The 15,251-nt window shown below is 44.9% G+C and overlaps 1 protein-coding gene across 4 annotated transcripts in view; it reads right to left on the bottom strand.

Moving 5' to 3' along the window:
- Nucleotides 1–15,251, bottom strand: part of wdfy4 (WDFY family member 4) — a 179,575-nt gene that overhangs the window by 43,649 nt on the left and 120,675 nt on the right. For all 4 annotated transcript variants that reach the window (XM_036960206.1, XM_036960204.1, XM_036960203.1 and 1 more), the window contains exons 40-46: nt 14,954–15,075; nt 14,661–14,843; nt 14,276–14,385; nt 10,570–10,647; nt 10,150–10,341; nt 2,824–2,890; nt 2,406–2,617 (exon numbers count right to left, since the gene is read on the bottom strand). In XM_036960206.1, coding sequence (XP_036816101.1) covers nt 2,406–2,617; nt 2,824–2,890; nt 10,150–10,341; nt 10,570–10,647; nt 14,276–14,385; nt 14,661–14,843; nt 14,954–15,075 — 964 coding nt within the window. The remainder of the gene's footprint in view (nt 1–2,405; nt 2,618–2,823; nt 2,891–10,149; nt 10,342–10,569; nt 10,648–14,275; nt 14,386–14,660; nt 14,844–14,953; nt 15,076–15,251) is intronic.

Below are 15,251 nucleotides of genomic sequence, written 5' to 3'. Positions count from 1 at the left end.
TAAAATACTGAGTTTTTACAGTACCACCCGCCATGGATTTCATTAGGTAAGATTCATACCTTGAATCGTGTGGAGTTCACTCCCACTAGAGATTCAACGTAATGGTTTATTGACTGAGAGGCTAATGTCATACCGCTGATTTCTCCCCAGAAACATCACACTATCGGCGGTGGAAGTCTAATCATGCTAAAGATTGTGGGGGGGGGGGGGGGGGGGGGGGGGGGGGGGGGTGCTGTGCTCCTGGATTAATAAGCGTGTAAATGCCTGTGTATCTGACAACGGCTCAGCAGGACACACACACACACCAACTAGCTAGGAGACAGTTGATACAATCATCTACTGTTTAAAAAAATAAAATAATTTATTAACATTATTAAAACACTCTGCTGGTTGATTTTGCTTTAACATGACCTGTTAATATGGTTTCCACCTCAGCATCTTGTCTTACATTTCCATTGTAATTCCCCTATGTCACATTCACACCCAGCAGCATCCACCAGTCACAAACATACACACATATCACAAGAGGTTGGTAGCACCTTAATTGGGGAGAATGGGCTTATGTTAATGACTGGAGTGGGATTAGTGGAATGGTATAAATTATATCCAACACCATGTTTGATGCCATTCCATTTGCTCTGTTTCAGCCATTATTATGAGCCATCATCCCATCAGCAGCCTCCACTGGTACATACACTTAGGCTTACAAGTTATTTAGGTCAGTTAGAGGAGAGGTGTATGTATTAAGTAACCAGAGGTGTTCCATTGTAAAGTTTCAAAAAGTAATGTGAAAACCATGAAACCCTGGTTACTTTTATGCTCCCATGGGACGTCAAGACATCATCACCACTCCGGGCTGCACATGATTGATCATTTTAATCACACGTCTTCATCATGATTAAAAGGACACAGTCACCACTTCATTATTCAGATTATTAACATTGATTGATGGATCATAGAGAAACTGTCCCCCTTTTCACCAAGATGGCGGTGCTCCCGCTATAGACTCAGAGACTGAATGGGCCCTGATGCTTGTATTATGTGTGACTCTGAAGACAGTCACTGCTACGAGTGTGATTATGTGTGACTAATTCTATTGTCTCCCCTCATTTACCACTGTGTGTGAGTGTGTGCATGCATGTGTGCGTGCACCTGCCCCTCCCTGTCTCTCTCCCTCTCTCGGCCCCAAGGGACCCACCACCCAAAAAAACATATGGGGCTCCAACGCACCCACAGGCCTCTCACAATGAATACTAATCAAATCCCACACACTGGGAGAGAGAGGGGCCTAGTGATTATTAGGGAAATTAATCACTGCCACACACACAATAGGAAACCTGCTAAGTGATAAGAGCCTCTCATCTGAACACACTGAACAAACACGAGCGAGTGAGTGCTCGCACGCACACACACACACACCACACGCACATTCACACAGTGTAATTGATGTAGAAAAAACATTATTTATTGCCAACAGAAAAACGCCCCACAATAATATGCCTACAACCTACAGAGACCCTAACTAAAGTGACTATAAATTATCAAGCTGATGTGATTCAACTAATGGAGGGAGAGGAGGAAAAAGGGAAGAAAAGAGGAGGACATCAGGTGAACTGAGGAAAGGATAAGTGGAAAATAGAAGGGAAGAGAAGGAGAGGTGGATGAGTGGAGGAGAGAGAGAGAGAGCAGTGGATGAGTGAAGTGGAGGATAGGAGGGTTCTTATTGGTTGAGATCCTAATGTCACAACATTGAATTCTCCCAAGAAACATTACCATCATAATCACACTATCAGCAGTGGCAGTCTAATCATGCCAAGTACTGTATGTGTGTGTGTGTGGGGGGGGGCTCTAAGGGGGGGGGGGGCTCTAAGAATAGTGCTCCTGGATTAATAAGCGTGTAAAGGCCTGTGTATCTGACAACAGCTCATCAGGACACACAGCCACATCAGCCAGCTAGCTGAGAGACAGTTGATAAGACCTCCTACTGTTTTTTTGTTAATTCTTCTGTCAGAAACATTAGTAAAACACGCTGCTCGTTGTCTGAGCTTTAAACAGCCCTGGGTTACCACAGGGTTACAACTGACTAACACAAACACACACATTAAACTAACTACAACGGATGAGATTCTGATGGCAGATGGGAGGTATTGGAATCCCATAGACTATCTGGACGATAATAAAATATAGATCTCTCTCAAAGTGTGGGACTTTTCTGGTTGAGAAGACGTCATACTGGATCAACTGGTCTTTGTAACATGTTAAAGACGTCTTTTTTATGACAAAACCTCATGGGAAGAACGTCACATTTTGGTTGATATCTGGTCAGATCTGATTAAAACATGATAAGTATTTATATTTCTGGTTGCTAAAAATACATTATTTAACCAGTATACAACCTGACTCACCTCTTCATCAGGCTCCAGCTCCTGTAGTATGGTGTGTGTGTGGCTGCAGGTGTGTGTATGTGAGCAGGGCTCAGGGGTGGTGGACGCTGGGGTGAAGAGCTCAGTGAGAGGTGCAGTAGTCTCAGTCAGGACAGGGAAAAAGGTTAGGCGGTTACAGTCCTCTCCACCATCCTCCTCTTCCTCTGTCCCTGGCTCAAACAGGATCCTTGACTCTGGAACACATACAGAGACACATGAGTGTGGGCACAGGTGCTAAGTGGGTAGAGCACAGAACTTGCAATGCCAAGATTGTTGGTTCGATTCCCACTGAGGCCATCCATATGAAAAATGGATGCACGCATGACTGTAAGTTGCTTTGGATAAAATTGTCTGCTAAATGACATATTTTATTATGTCAGGTGTGTGTCTGTGGTCTTACCTGAGTCAGTCTCTGTCCTTCCTTTGCTCTCCTCTGGCAGACCATTTCTCACACACATATCTGCCAACTACACAGCAACACAGAGAGGAAAGATGAAGCAAATACGATGGCGCCGTAGGGGAGGGCTGCCATCTTACCGGCTCTCAACCAACCATGCTATTTTGTTTATTTTTTTGCGTTGTTCGTAACTTGTTTTGTACATAATGTTGCTGCTACCGTCTCTTATGACTGAAAAAAGCTTCTGGACATCAGAACTGCGATTGCTCACCTCAAACTGAAAGAAGAGTTCTTCTTCAATGAGTCGGAGGGGAGGGATATACTACTACAGACACCCGACTAGGCCCAGATCCCCGTAATTCGCTGGATAAGAAAACTGAGATTTCGTGGAAAAAGATCCGGGTGCCTTGTGAGGATCAGGCAACGAGTGGCTAACTTGCCCTTGCCTTCCGTCCTGCTAGCTAATGTTCAATCGTTGGAAAATAAATGGGGACGAGCTGAAAGCATGTATATCCTACCAACGAGTCGTGGCTGAATGACGACATTAAGAAAGTACAGCTGGCGGGTTACACACTCCATCGGCAGGACAGAACAGCAGCCTCTGGTAAGACATGGGGTGGGGGCCTATGCATATATGTGAACAACAGCTGGTGCACGATATCTAAGAAAGTCTCAAGGTTTTGCTCGCCTGAGGTAGAGTATATCATGACAAGCTGTAGAATGAACTGTCTACCTAGAGAGTTGTCATCTGTATTTTTAGTAGCTGTCAACATACTACCACAGTCCGCTGCTGGCACTAAAAACTGTGTTCAAACGCTCATCCAGAGGCGGCGCTCCTAGTGGCCAGGAACTTTAATGCAGGGAAATTTAAATAACTTTTACCTAATTTCTATCAGCATGTTAAAAGTGCAACCAGAGGAACAAAAAATTCTAGACCACCGTTACTCCACACACAGAGACGCGTACAAAGCTGTCCCTCGCCCTCCATTTGGCATATCTGACCATAATTCTATCCTCCTGATTCCTGCTTACAAGCAAAAATAAATGCAGGAAGCACCAGTGACTCGGTCTATAAAAAAGTGGTCAGATGAAGCAGATGCTAAAATACAGGACTGCTTTGCTAGCACAGACTGGAACGAATTGCAAAAATCTCTGAAGCTGGAGACTCACATCTCCCTCACTAGCTTTAAGCACCAGCTGTCAGAGCAGTTTACAGATCACTGCACCTGTACTTAGCCTGTAAACAGCCCATCTACCTACCTCATCCCCATACTGGTATTTATTTATTTATTTTGCTCCTTTGCACCCCAGTATTTCTACCTGCACATTCATCTTCTGCCGATCTACCATTCCAGTGTTTAATTGCTATATTGTAATTACTTCGCCACCATGGCCTATTTATTTTCTTAACTTACCTCATTTGCACTCACTGTATATAGACTTTTTGTTTTCTTTTGTTCTACTGTATTATTGACTGTATGTTTTGTTTATTCCATGTGTAACTCTCTGTTGTTGTATGTGTCAAATTGCTACGCTTTATCTTGGCCCGGTCGCAGTTGCAAATGAGAACTTGTTCTCAACTAGCCTACCTGGTTAAATAAAGGTGAAATAAAATAAAAATAAAAAATGTTCAGGAATTCTCATTTACAACTGCGACCTGGCCAAGATAAAGCAAAGCATTGCGACAAAAACAACAACAAAGACTTACACATAAACAAACGTACAGTCAATAACATAATAGAAAAATCGATGTACATTGGGTGCAAATGTAGAAGAGTATAGAGGTAAGGCAATAAATAATTACAATTTAACATTAACCCTGGAGTGATAGATGTGCCGATGATGATGTGCAAGTAGCGATACTGGGGTGCAAAAGAGCAACAGGATAAGTAACAATATGGGGATGAGGTAGTTGGGTGTGTTATTTACAGATTGGCTGTGTACAGGTACAGTGATCGGTAAGCTGCTCTGACAGCTGATGCTTAAAGTTAGAGAGGGAGATTTAAGGCTTCAGTGATGTTTGCAATTCATTCTAGTTATTGGCAGCAGAGAACTGGAAGGAAAGGCGGCCAAAGTAAGAGTTGGCTTTGGGGATGACTAGTGAAATATTCCTGTTGGAGCGAGTGCTACGGGTGGGTGTTGCTATGGTGACCAGTGAGCTGAGATAAAGCTGGACTTTACCTAGCAAAGACTTATAGATGACCTGGAGCCAGTGAGTCTGGCGATGAATATGTAGTGAGGGCCAGCCAACGAGAGCATACAGATCGCAGTGGTGAGTAGCATATGGAGCTTTGGTGACAAAATGGATGACACTGTGATAGACTACATCCAGTTTGCTGAGTAGAGTGTTGGAGGCAATTTTGTAAATTACATCGCCGAAGTCGAGGATCGGCAGGATAGTCAGTTTTATGAGGGTATGTTTGGCAGCATGAGTGAAGGAGGCTTTGTTGCAAAATAGGAAGCCGACTCTAGATTTAATTTTGGATTAGAGATGCTTAACATGAGTCTGGAAGGACGGTTTACAGTCTAGCCAGACACCTAGGTATTTGTTGTTGTCCACATATTCTAAGTCAGAACCGTCCAGAGTAGTGATGCTAGTCGTGCGGAGGGTGCGGGCAGCAATCGGTTGAAGAGCATGCACTTAGATTTACTAGCGTTTAAAAGCAGTTGGAGTGGCCACGGTAGGAGTGTTGTATGGCATTGAAGCTCGTTTGGAGGTTTGTTAGCACAGTGTCCAAAGAAGGGCCAGATGTATACAGAATGGTGTCGTCTGCGTAATGGTGGATCAGAGAATCACCAGCAGCAAGAATGACATTATTGATATATACAGTGAAAAGAGTCGGCCCGAGAATTGAACCCTGTGGCACCCCCATTGAGACTGCCAGAGTTCAGGACAACAGGCACTCCGATTTGACACACTGAACTCTGAGAAGTAATTAGCATGAACCAGGCGAGGCAGTCATTTGAGAAGCCAAGGCTATTGAGTCTGCCAATTAGAATGTGGTGATTGACGAAAGCCTTGGCCAGGTCGATGAAGACGGCTGCACAATACTGTCTTTTATTGATTGCGGTTATGATATCGTTTCGAACCTGAAGTGCACCCATGACCAGCTCGGAAACCAGATTGCATAGCGGAGAAGGTACAGTGAGATTCTAAATGGTAGGTGATTTGTTTGTTAACTTAGCTTTTAAAGATTTTAGAAAGGCAGGGCAGGATAGATATAGATTTATAAAAGTTTGGTTCTAGATTGTCTCCCCCTTTGAAGAGGGGGATGTCCGCGGCAGCATTCCAATCTTTAGGGATCTCAGACGATACGAAAGAGGTTCAATAGGCTAGTAATAGGGTTTGCAACAATTTTGGCGGATAATTTTAGAAAAAAATTGTCTAGCCCAGCTGATTTGTAGAGATCCAGATTTTGCAGCTCTTTCAGAACATTAGCTGTCTGGATTTGGGTGAAGGAGAAGCGGGGTGGGGGAGGGGGCTTGGGCAAGTTGCTGCAGGGGGTACTGAGCTGTTGGCAGGGTTAGGGGTAGCCAGGTGGAAAGCATGGCCAGCCATGGAAAAATGCTTATTGAAATGATCGATTATCATAGATTTATCAGTGGTGACAGTGTTTCCTATCTTTAGTGCAGTGGGCAGCTGGGAGGAGGTGCTCTTTTTCTACATGGACTTTACAGTGTTCCAAAACTTTTTGAATTAGTTCTTACAGGATGCAAATTTTTGTTTGAAAAATCTAGCCTTAGCTTTCCTGACTGACTGAGTATATTGGTTCCTGTATTCCCTGAAAGGCTGCATATCGCGAAGGGATATTTGATGCTATTGCAGAACGCCACAGGATGTTTTATGCTGGTCAAGGGCAGTCAAGTCTGGAGTGAACCAAGGGCTATATCTGTTCTAAGTTCTACATTTTTTAAACTGGGCATGCTTATTTAAGATGGTGAGAAAAACACTCTTGAAGAGCAAGCGGGCATCCTCTACTGATGGGATGAGGTCAATATCCTTCCAGGATACCCGGGCCAGGTCGATTAGAAAGGCCTGCTCGCTGAAGTGTTTTAAGGAGCGTTTGACAGTGATGAGGGGTGGTCGTTTGACCGTGGACTCATTGTGCACGCAGGCAATGACGCAGTGTTCGCTGAGATCCTGGTTGAAGACAGCAGAGGTATATTTAGAGGGCAAGTTGGTCAGGATGATATCTAAGAGGATGCCCATGGTTACGGATTTAGGGTTGTACCTAGTAGGTTCCTTGATAATTTGTGTGAGATTGAAGGCATCTAGTTTAGATTGTAGGATGGTAGGGATGTTAAGCATGTCCCAGTTTAGGTCACCTAACTGTACAAACTCTGAAGATAGATGGGGGCGATCAATTTACATATGGTGTCCAAGGCACATTTGGGGCTGAAGGGGGTCTATAGCAAGCGGCAACGGTGAGAGACTTGTTTCTGGAAAGGTGGATTTTTAAAAGTAGAAGCTCAAATTGTTTGGGCACAGACCTGGATAGTATGACAGAACTCTGCAGGCTATCTCTGCTGTAGATTGCAGCTCCGCCCCCTTTGGCAGTTCTATCTTGTCGAAAAATGTTATAGTTAGGGATGGAAATTTCAGGATTTTTAGTGACCTTCCTAAGCCAGGATTCAGATACGTCTAGGATATCTGGGTTGGCGGAGAGTGTTAAAGCAGTGAATAAAACAAACTTAGGGAGGAGGCTTCTAATGTTAACATGCATGAATCCAAGGCTATTACGGTTACAGAAGTCAACAAATGAGAGTGCCTGGGGAATGGGAGTGATGCTGGGGGCTGCAGGGCTTGGGTTAACCTCTACATCACCAGAGGAACAGAGGAGGAGTAGGATAAGGGTACGGCTAAAGGCAATAAGAGTAAAAAGAGCATATATCTTGGTGCGATCTTGGTGTGATTCAAGGCATAATGTACAGTCAAGGGTATGGTTGGATGTGAGTACAGTGAAGGTAAACCTACAGTCTGTAGATGGAAATTGAGATTAAACATTTTATAAATATATGTGAAATATATGCGAAGAAAACGATATATACAAGGGACGGGACTAGCAAAACAGATGTCCGACAGCAACCCCATCTTGGAACGGGAGTGCATACCCCAACCAGAAGACATAGATTACATGTAAAATTCGCACTGAGCTAAAGGGTAGAGCTTCCGCTTCCAGGAGCGGGACTCTAACCCGGAAGCTTATAAGAAATCCCGCTCTGCCCTCCAATGAAACATCAAACAGGCAATGCGTCAATACAGGACTAAGATCAAATCATACTACACCGGCTCCGACGCTAATCGGATGTGGAAGGGCTTGCAAACTATTGCAGACTACAAAGGAAGCACAGCCGAGAGCTGCCCAGTGACACAAGCTAACCAGATGTGCTAAATAACTTATATGCTCACTTTGAAGCAAGTAACACTGAAACATGCATGAGAGCATCAGCTGTTCCGGACGACTGTGTGATCACACTCTCTGCAGTCGATGTGATTAAGAAAATCAAAAAGGTCAACATTCGCAAAGCCGCAAGGCCAGACGGATTACCAGGACGTGTACTCCGAGCATGCACTAACCAACTGGCAAGTGTCTTCACTGACATTTTCAACCTCTCCCTGTCTGACTCTGTAATACCAACATGCTTCAAGCAGACCAACATAGTCCCTGTGCCCAAGAACACGAAGGTAACCTGCCTAATGTCTAAACGACCTGTAGCACTCACATCTGTAGCCGTGAAATGCTTTTGCTCACATCAACACCATTTTTTTCAGAAACCCTAGACCCATTCCAATTTGCATACAGCACCAACAGATCCACAGATGATGCAATCTCTATTGCACTCCACACTGCCCTTTCACACCTGGACAAAAAGAACACCTATGTGAGAATGCTATTGATTGACTACAGCTCAGCGTTCAACACCATAGTGCCCTCGAAAAGCATGCACTGACCAACTGGCAAGTGTCTTCACTTACATTTTCAACCTCTCACTTCCCGAGTCTGTAATACCAACATGTTTTAAGCAGAACACCATAGTCCTTGTTTCCAAAAACACTAAGGTAACCTGCCTAAACGACTACCGACCAGTAGCACTCACATCTGTAGCCATGAAGTGCCCTGTAAGGCTGATCATGGCTCACATTAACACCCTCATCCCAGAAACCTTAGGCCCACACCAATTTGCATACCTCCCCAACAGATCCACAGATGATGCAATCACAATCCACACGGCCCTTTCCCACCTGGACGAAGGAACACCTAAGGAACACCCACAATGCCATTCATTGACTACAGCTCAGCATTCAACACCATAGTGCCCTCAAAGATCATCAATAAGCTAAGGACCCTGGGACTAAACACTTCCTTCTGCAACTGGATTCTGGACTTCCTGACAGGCCGCCCCCAGGTGGTAAGGATAGGTAACAACACATCTACCACAGTGATCCTCAACACGGGGGCCTTTCAGGGGTGCGTGCTCAGCCCCCTCCTGTACTCCCTGTTCACTCATGACTACACGGCCAGGCACAACTCCAGATCCTCAAAAGGTTCTACAGCTGCACCATCGAGAGCATCCTGACGTGTTGTATCACTGCCTGGTATGGCAACTGCTCGGCCTCTGACTGCAAGGCACTACCGAGGGTACTGAGTACGGCCCAGTAGATCACCGGGGTCAAGCTTCCTGCCATCCAGGACCTCTATACCAGGCGGTGTCAGAGGAATGCCCCGCACATTGACATTGACTCTGTACCAGTACCCCCTGTATATAGCTCCGCTATTGTTATTTACTGCTGCTCTTACACTTTAATTATCTCTTACCTTTTTTGTATATATTCTTAAAACTGTATTGTTGGTTAAGTGCTTGTGAGTAAGCATTTCACTGTATGATCTACACCTGTTGTGTTCGGCGCATGTGACAAATACAGTTTTATTTGATTTGTTACACACTACTCAAAGAACAGCCATTACACTCATAAAACAACTGATTTCAACTGGGCACTAGTTAATTTAGCTGAGCCGATGATTTGTTCCTGTGAAAACTGATCCTAGATCAGCAATTCTACTTTGAGATGTTGATTTATGAATACGTTCCCCAGTGTCCACATGCCAGGAGGACTTCACATAATCAAAGATTTGCACTGATTCAAGTAGAAACAATGTTAATCATTGTTACTGTGTTCATTAATGACGTAGTGATGTAAAACCTAATGGAGAGAGACAGAAAGAGAGAGAACGCTATAGACTCGTAGAGAGAGAGAGGCTAACAAATAGGGAATAGAGAGATACAGTTGAGTGTGAGACAGCTATGGTATACAGTAAGGGCCAGTACCCGTTTGGAGTGTCGCTGCGCTCTCCTGCGGATGCGAGGCCTGGTGCGGTTGGGGCCTTCAGCTGCATCCTGGACCCAGCCTCGTGTCAGCACCACCCCCGGCCCCGGGCCGAACACACCCCTCTCCCTTAGCAGCTCCTCCTCCACACACAGCCACATAGTCCCCAACCGCTCCCACTCATAAACACTCAGCTGCAGGAGAGGGAAAGGAATGTAAAAATAAACATTGGGGGAGATAAGAAGAGCGTGAAAATTACGTATGGGGAACATTAGAGGCATGTCAGAATTATGTTGGGGAACAATAAGAGGAATGTAAAATTATGCTCGGGGAATGTAATAGGAATACTGTAGGAATGTAAAAATGTTCCACAAAAGGCTGTTCAATCACATTCTATATGGGCACAAAAGATCTCGCAGTACCTGTGTGTGGTTCTTCCTCAGCTTCTCAAACATCTCCTGACCTCTCTTCAAATGGGCCTCCATACAAGACAGGAACTCCTAGAAAGGAGGAGAGAGACAGAGAGACAAATCAAATCAAATGTTATGGTCACATACATGTTTAGCCGATGTTATTGCGGGTGTAGTTATTGTTTCTAGCTCCGGCAGAAATATTTAACAAGTAATATCTAACAATTTCACAACATATACCCAATACACACAAATCTAAGTAAAGGAATGGAATTAGGAATATGTAAATTAACAATGTCAGAGCTCAAGTGGCATTGCCAAACGTTTCTTCTCCGTAATGAGTTTGGATCTGAGTATCGCCTCGACAATTTCTAGAATGCAAACACATTCTGTTCTGATTGGTCCCAGAAACTGATGGGTTGGGCCAGAGCCAGAACACACGTGGTTAAAGCGACGTTTAGAAAATGTGTAAATTGTCTCCCAAGTGGCACAGTGGTCAAGGCACTGCATCACAGTGCGAGCTGTGCCACTAAAGATCCTGGTTCGAGTCCAGGCTCTGTCGCAGCCGGCCGTGACCAGGAGACCCATGAGGCGAAGCACAATTGGCCCAGCGTTGTCTGGGTTAGGGGAGGGTTTGGCTGGATGTTCTTGTCCCATCGCTCACTAGTGACTCCTGTGTCAGGCTGGGCACAATGCACGCTGACACGGTCGCTAGGTGTACAGGCACCTTGGTGCAGCTGGCAACCCAGCCAAGCAGTGCAGCTTGGCTGGGTTGTGTTTATGATGATGGACGGCTCTCGACCTTCGCCTCCCCCGAGTCCATGCGTTGCAGCAATGGGACAAGAAGATACCACGAAATAGGGGTAAAAAAATTATAATAAAAGACAATGTAACGTCATGAGGTCTGTTGTACAAAAAAGTCATCTGCGATTGGATCATCTCTAACCAGAGTATGAAAGCCTGGTTAGAGATGATTTGATACTCTGGTTAGAGTTAGAGCCGAGAAGTAGCGCGAAAAATCATCTGTCCTTGGTTGCAACACTCACTAACAAGTTCCAAACTGCCTCTGAAAGAACGTCAGCACAAGAACTGTTCGTCGGGAGCTTCATTAATTGGTTTCCATGGCCGAGAATCCGCACACGAGCCTAAGATCAGCATGCGCAATGCCAAGTGTCGGCTGGAGTGGTGTAAACCTCGCCGTCATTGGACTCTGGAGCAGTGGAAAAGCGTTCTCTGTACTAAAGCCCATAGAAACGCATGAAATAACATATGATTTATTTGAGCCTATTATGAATAAGAAACAAGGTTTTGAAATGTCTGTCCTAAGTCTAAGAGATATTTTAAAAAACTCAGGAAATATATACAGTGCCTTCAGAAAGTATTCAGACCCCTTGACATTTTGCAAATTTTTTCACATTTTGCTAAGTTTTCTTCATCAATCTACACACAATACCCCATAATGACAAAGCAAAAACAGTCTTCTTGGGTATGACACTACAAGCTTGGCACACCTGTATTTGGGGAGTTTCTCCCATTCTTCTCTGCAGATGCCCTCAAGCTCTGTCAGCTTATATGGGGAGTGTTGCTGCACAGCTATTTTCAGGTCTCTTCAGAGATGTTTGATTGGGTTCAAGTACGGGCTCTGGCTGGGCCACTCAAGGACATCAAATCAAATCAAATTTGATTTGTCACATTCGTTGAATACAACAGGTGTAGACCTCACAGTGAAATGCTTACATACAAGCCCTTAACCAACAATGCAGTTTTAAGAAAAATAAGAGTTAAGTAAACCAGCTGGTGATGCAACCAGCTGGTGATGGTGCATCTGTACAACCAACTTTTTTCAGTTTTCCGAGGGGGAATAGGCTTTGTCGTGCCCTCTTCACGACTGTATTGGTGTGTTTGGACCATGACAGTTTGTTGGTGATGTGGACACTAAGGAACTTGAAGTTCTCAACCTGCTCCACTACAGTTGTCCTGGCATCACACGGCAGGGTCTCTGACCTCCTTCCTATAGGCTGTCTCATTGTTGTCTGTGATCAGGCCTACCACTGGAGTTGTGCCTGGCCATGCAGTCATGAGTGAACAGGGAGTATAGGAGGGGACTGAGCACGCACCCCTGAGGGGCCACCCTGTTGAGGATCAGCGTGGCGGATGTGTTGTTACCTACCCTTACCACCTGGGGATGGCCTGTCAGGACGTCCAGGATCCAGTTGCAGAGGGAGGTGTTCAATCCCATGGTCCTTAGCTTAGTAATGAGCTTCGAGGGCACTATGGTGTTGAACACTGAGCTGTAGTCAATGAATAACATTCTCACATAGGTGTTCCTTTTGTCCAGGTGGGAAAGGTCAGTGTGGAGTGCAATAGACATTGCATCATCTGTGGATCTGTTGGGGCGGTATCTGGTATAATGGTGTTGACGTGAGCCATGACTAGCCTTTCAAAGCACTTCATAGCTACAGAGTGCTATGGGTTGGTAGTCATTTAGGCAGGTTACCTTAGTGTTACCTTAGTGTTCTTGGGCACATTCGGAGACTTGGCTGTGTGTTTAGGGTCAGTGAAGGTGAACCTTCACCCCCAGTCTGAGATCCTGAGCGCTCTAGAACAGGTGCACTTCAGTCGAGTCTCCTGACACATAGTGTTTGTGAGAGTCTCCCCGTTCCATAAAGTGGTCATAATAGTGTTGTAGGTTAAACCGTTCCGGCGCTACAGACTATTACATGAGAAGACCGATTTTCTGGATGTCTCATGATCTGACGAACACCGCTTGTTGCGGGGCCAATGTGATGAAAAATATATTCTGTTAAATCCTATTTCCTGACTGCTCTGCCTTTCAGAAGGTAGAGACCATTCATCAAGCAGTCAATGGTCTGTCAGCAGATGATATGATAAAGAAGAACACAAAAAAATCATGTTTTCATCAGATTTGTACTGCTAAAATTACCAACGCCTGTTTAGGTGGCTCGAGATACACACACACACACACACACTGTCTTGTATAGCTAACCTTGTGGGGACACACAATTCAGTCCCAATCAAAACATTTTTTTTTACCTTATCCCCAAAACCTAACCTTAACACTAACCCTAAACCTAACCCTCCTAATCTCCTAACCCTAAAACTAACACTAGCTCCTAACGCTAAACCTAATTCTAATGCTAATTTTAACCTTAATCCACTAGAAATAGTATTTGACCTTGTGGGGACAAACAAAACGTCCCCAGTTGGTCAACTGTTTGTTTACTATTCTTCTGGGGACGTCTAGTCCCCACAAGTATAGTCAAACACGTCCACATGCACCTAAAGCACCACACACACACACCAATGTCACTGTGCTGTGTGCGTTGGTCCATCCAGCCCTGTGGGTGTGTTTTGATTATGACTGTAAATGGATCTGGATTGTCCCATCTGACCACCCCTCAGTGGGCCCAGTAATTGATATCTGTTAGTTTTATCTGTAGTAATACACAGACACACACACACACACTCTCAGGCTGCTGTTGAAGGTTAAAGACGTGCTTTTTGTTGTTTTCCTCCCGAAACACACTGCCCACATCATTATTTCCTCCTGCAGATGAAGACGTCGCACCATCTGGATCAGGACGTGGAGACGTATTACTCATGCGCACAGGCATGAAATTACAGCATCTGTCTGTCTTTCAGTCTTGCCCCACAAACTGTGTTTGTTTGTGTGTGTGTGTGTACGTGCGTGTGTTACCTCCACAGTGCCAGTTTCTCTCCCCAGTCGTTTGTGGACAGAGCGAAAAGCAGAGCTGATTACACTATCTTTCCTCTGGGTGGTGCTAGTCAGCTTCCTCTTCACATTGCCTGACGGGACAAAAACCATCAACCCTTCAGTCAGACATACAAGTGCAAATACAAGTACAAATAAAAGTGCAGGCCTGAGTATATTACAAGATTGGTAGATCATACTGATGTGGTTCACTTTTTCAGGTATAAAGATCTGATATTCTGTGCAGGCCTGCGTCTCACCTGTGTGTATACATGAGTGATGTGTATGTACGTCAATTAATGTGTGTGGTTTCACCTGTGTGTATACCCGAGTGATGTCTGTCTACGTCCATGCCTGTGTGTGGTCTCACCTGTGTATAACTGCCACACCTTGAGTGCTGTCTCCTCCCACAGCGGGCTGATGTCACTCATGCTGACAGGTCCCATCCTCTGCGTCTGATTAGCTGAGAGCTCAATCTTGTAGGTGTCTTCTAGAATGGTGCGTCTCTCAGTAAGGATCTTAGACCACACAGACTCTACTTGGGACATCAGCTCTGTAACACACACACACATTCAGCTCACTCTCATGGGTTATGGATGCAGGCCTTGACCAGGGACAACAGCTCAGCTGTCACTACTGTCACACATACACACACAGTCCCACCTGTGTCTGAATCAGGTACTTGGCTGAGTGTGGTAGTGTGGCTGGTCTTGAGAGGGAACAGATGAGACAGGATTCTCCGCTGGTGTTTCTTGTGACTTTCAAACCCAAAGCCTTCTGGGTAGCTGTAGGGCACACAAACAATACCCCATAGCATAGACCTACAATTAATACAAAGCCAGTGGCGACGCGTCATTAAGGGCAGGTGGGGCTGAGGCCACCTGTTTTGAGCCCCACCTGTTTAGCTAAAATAATAATAATAATAACAATAATAATAAATATATACAGTGCCTTGCGAAAG

Source organism: Oncorhynchus mykiss, chromosome 23 (genome assembly GCF_013265735.2).
Source record: "Oncorhynchus mykiss isolate Arlee chromosome 23, USDA_OmykA_1.1, whole genome shotgun sequence".
Classification (NCBI taxonomy): domain Eukaryota; kingdom Metazoa; phylum Chordata; class Actinopteri; order Salmoniformes; family Salmonidae; genus Oncorhynchus; species Oncorhynchus mykiss.
Note: the sequence above shows the minus strand (reverse complement) of the source record. Positions and strands in the feature narration are given on the sequence as shown.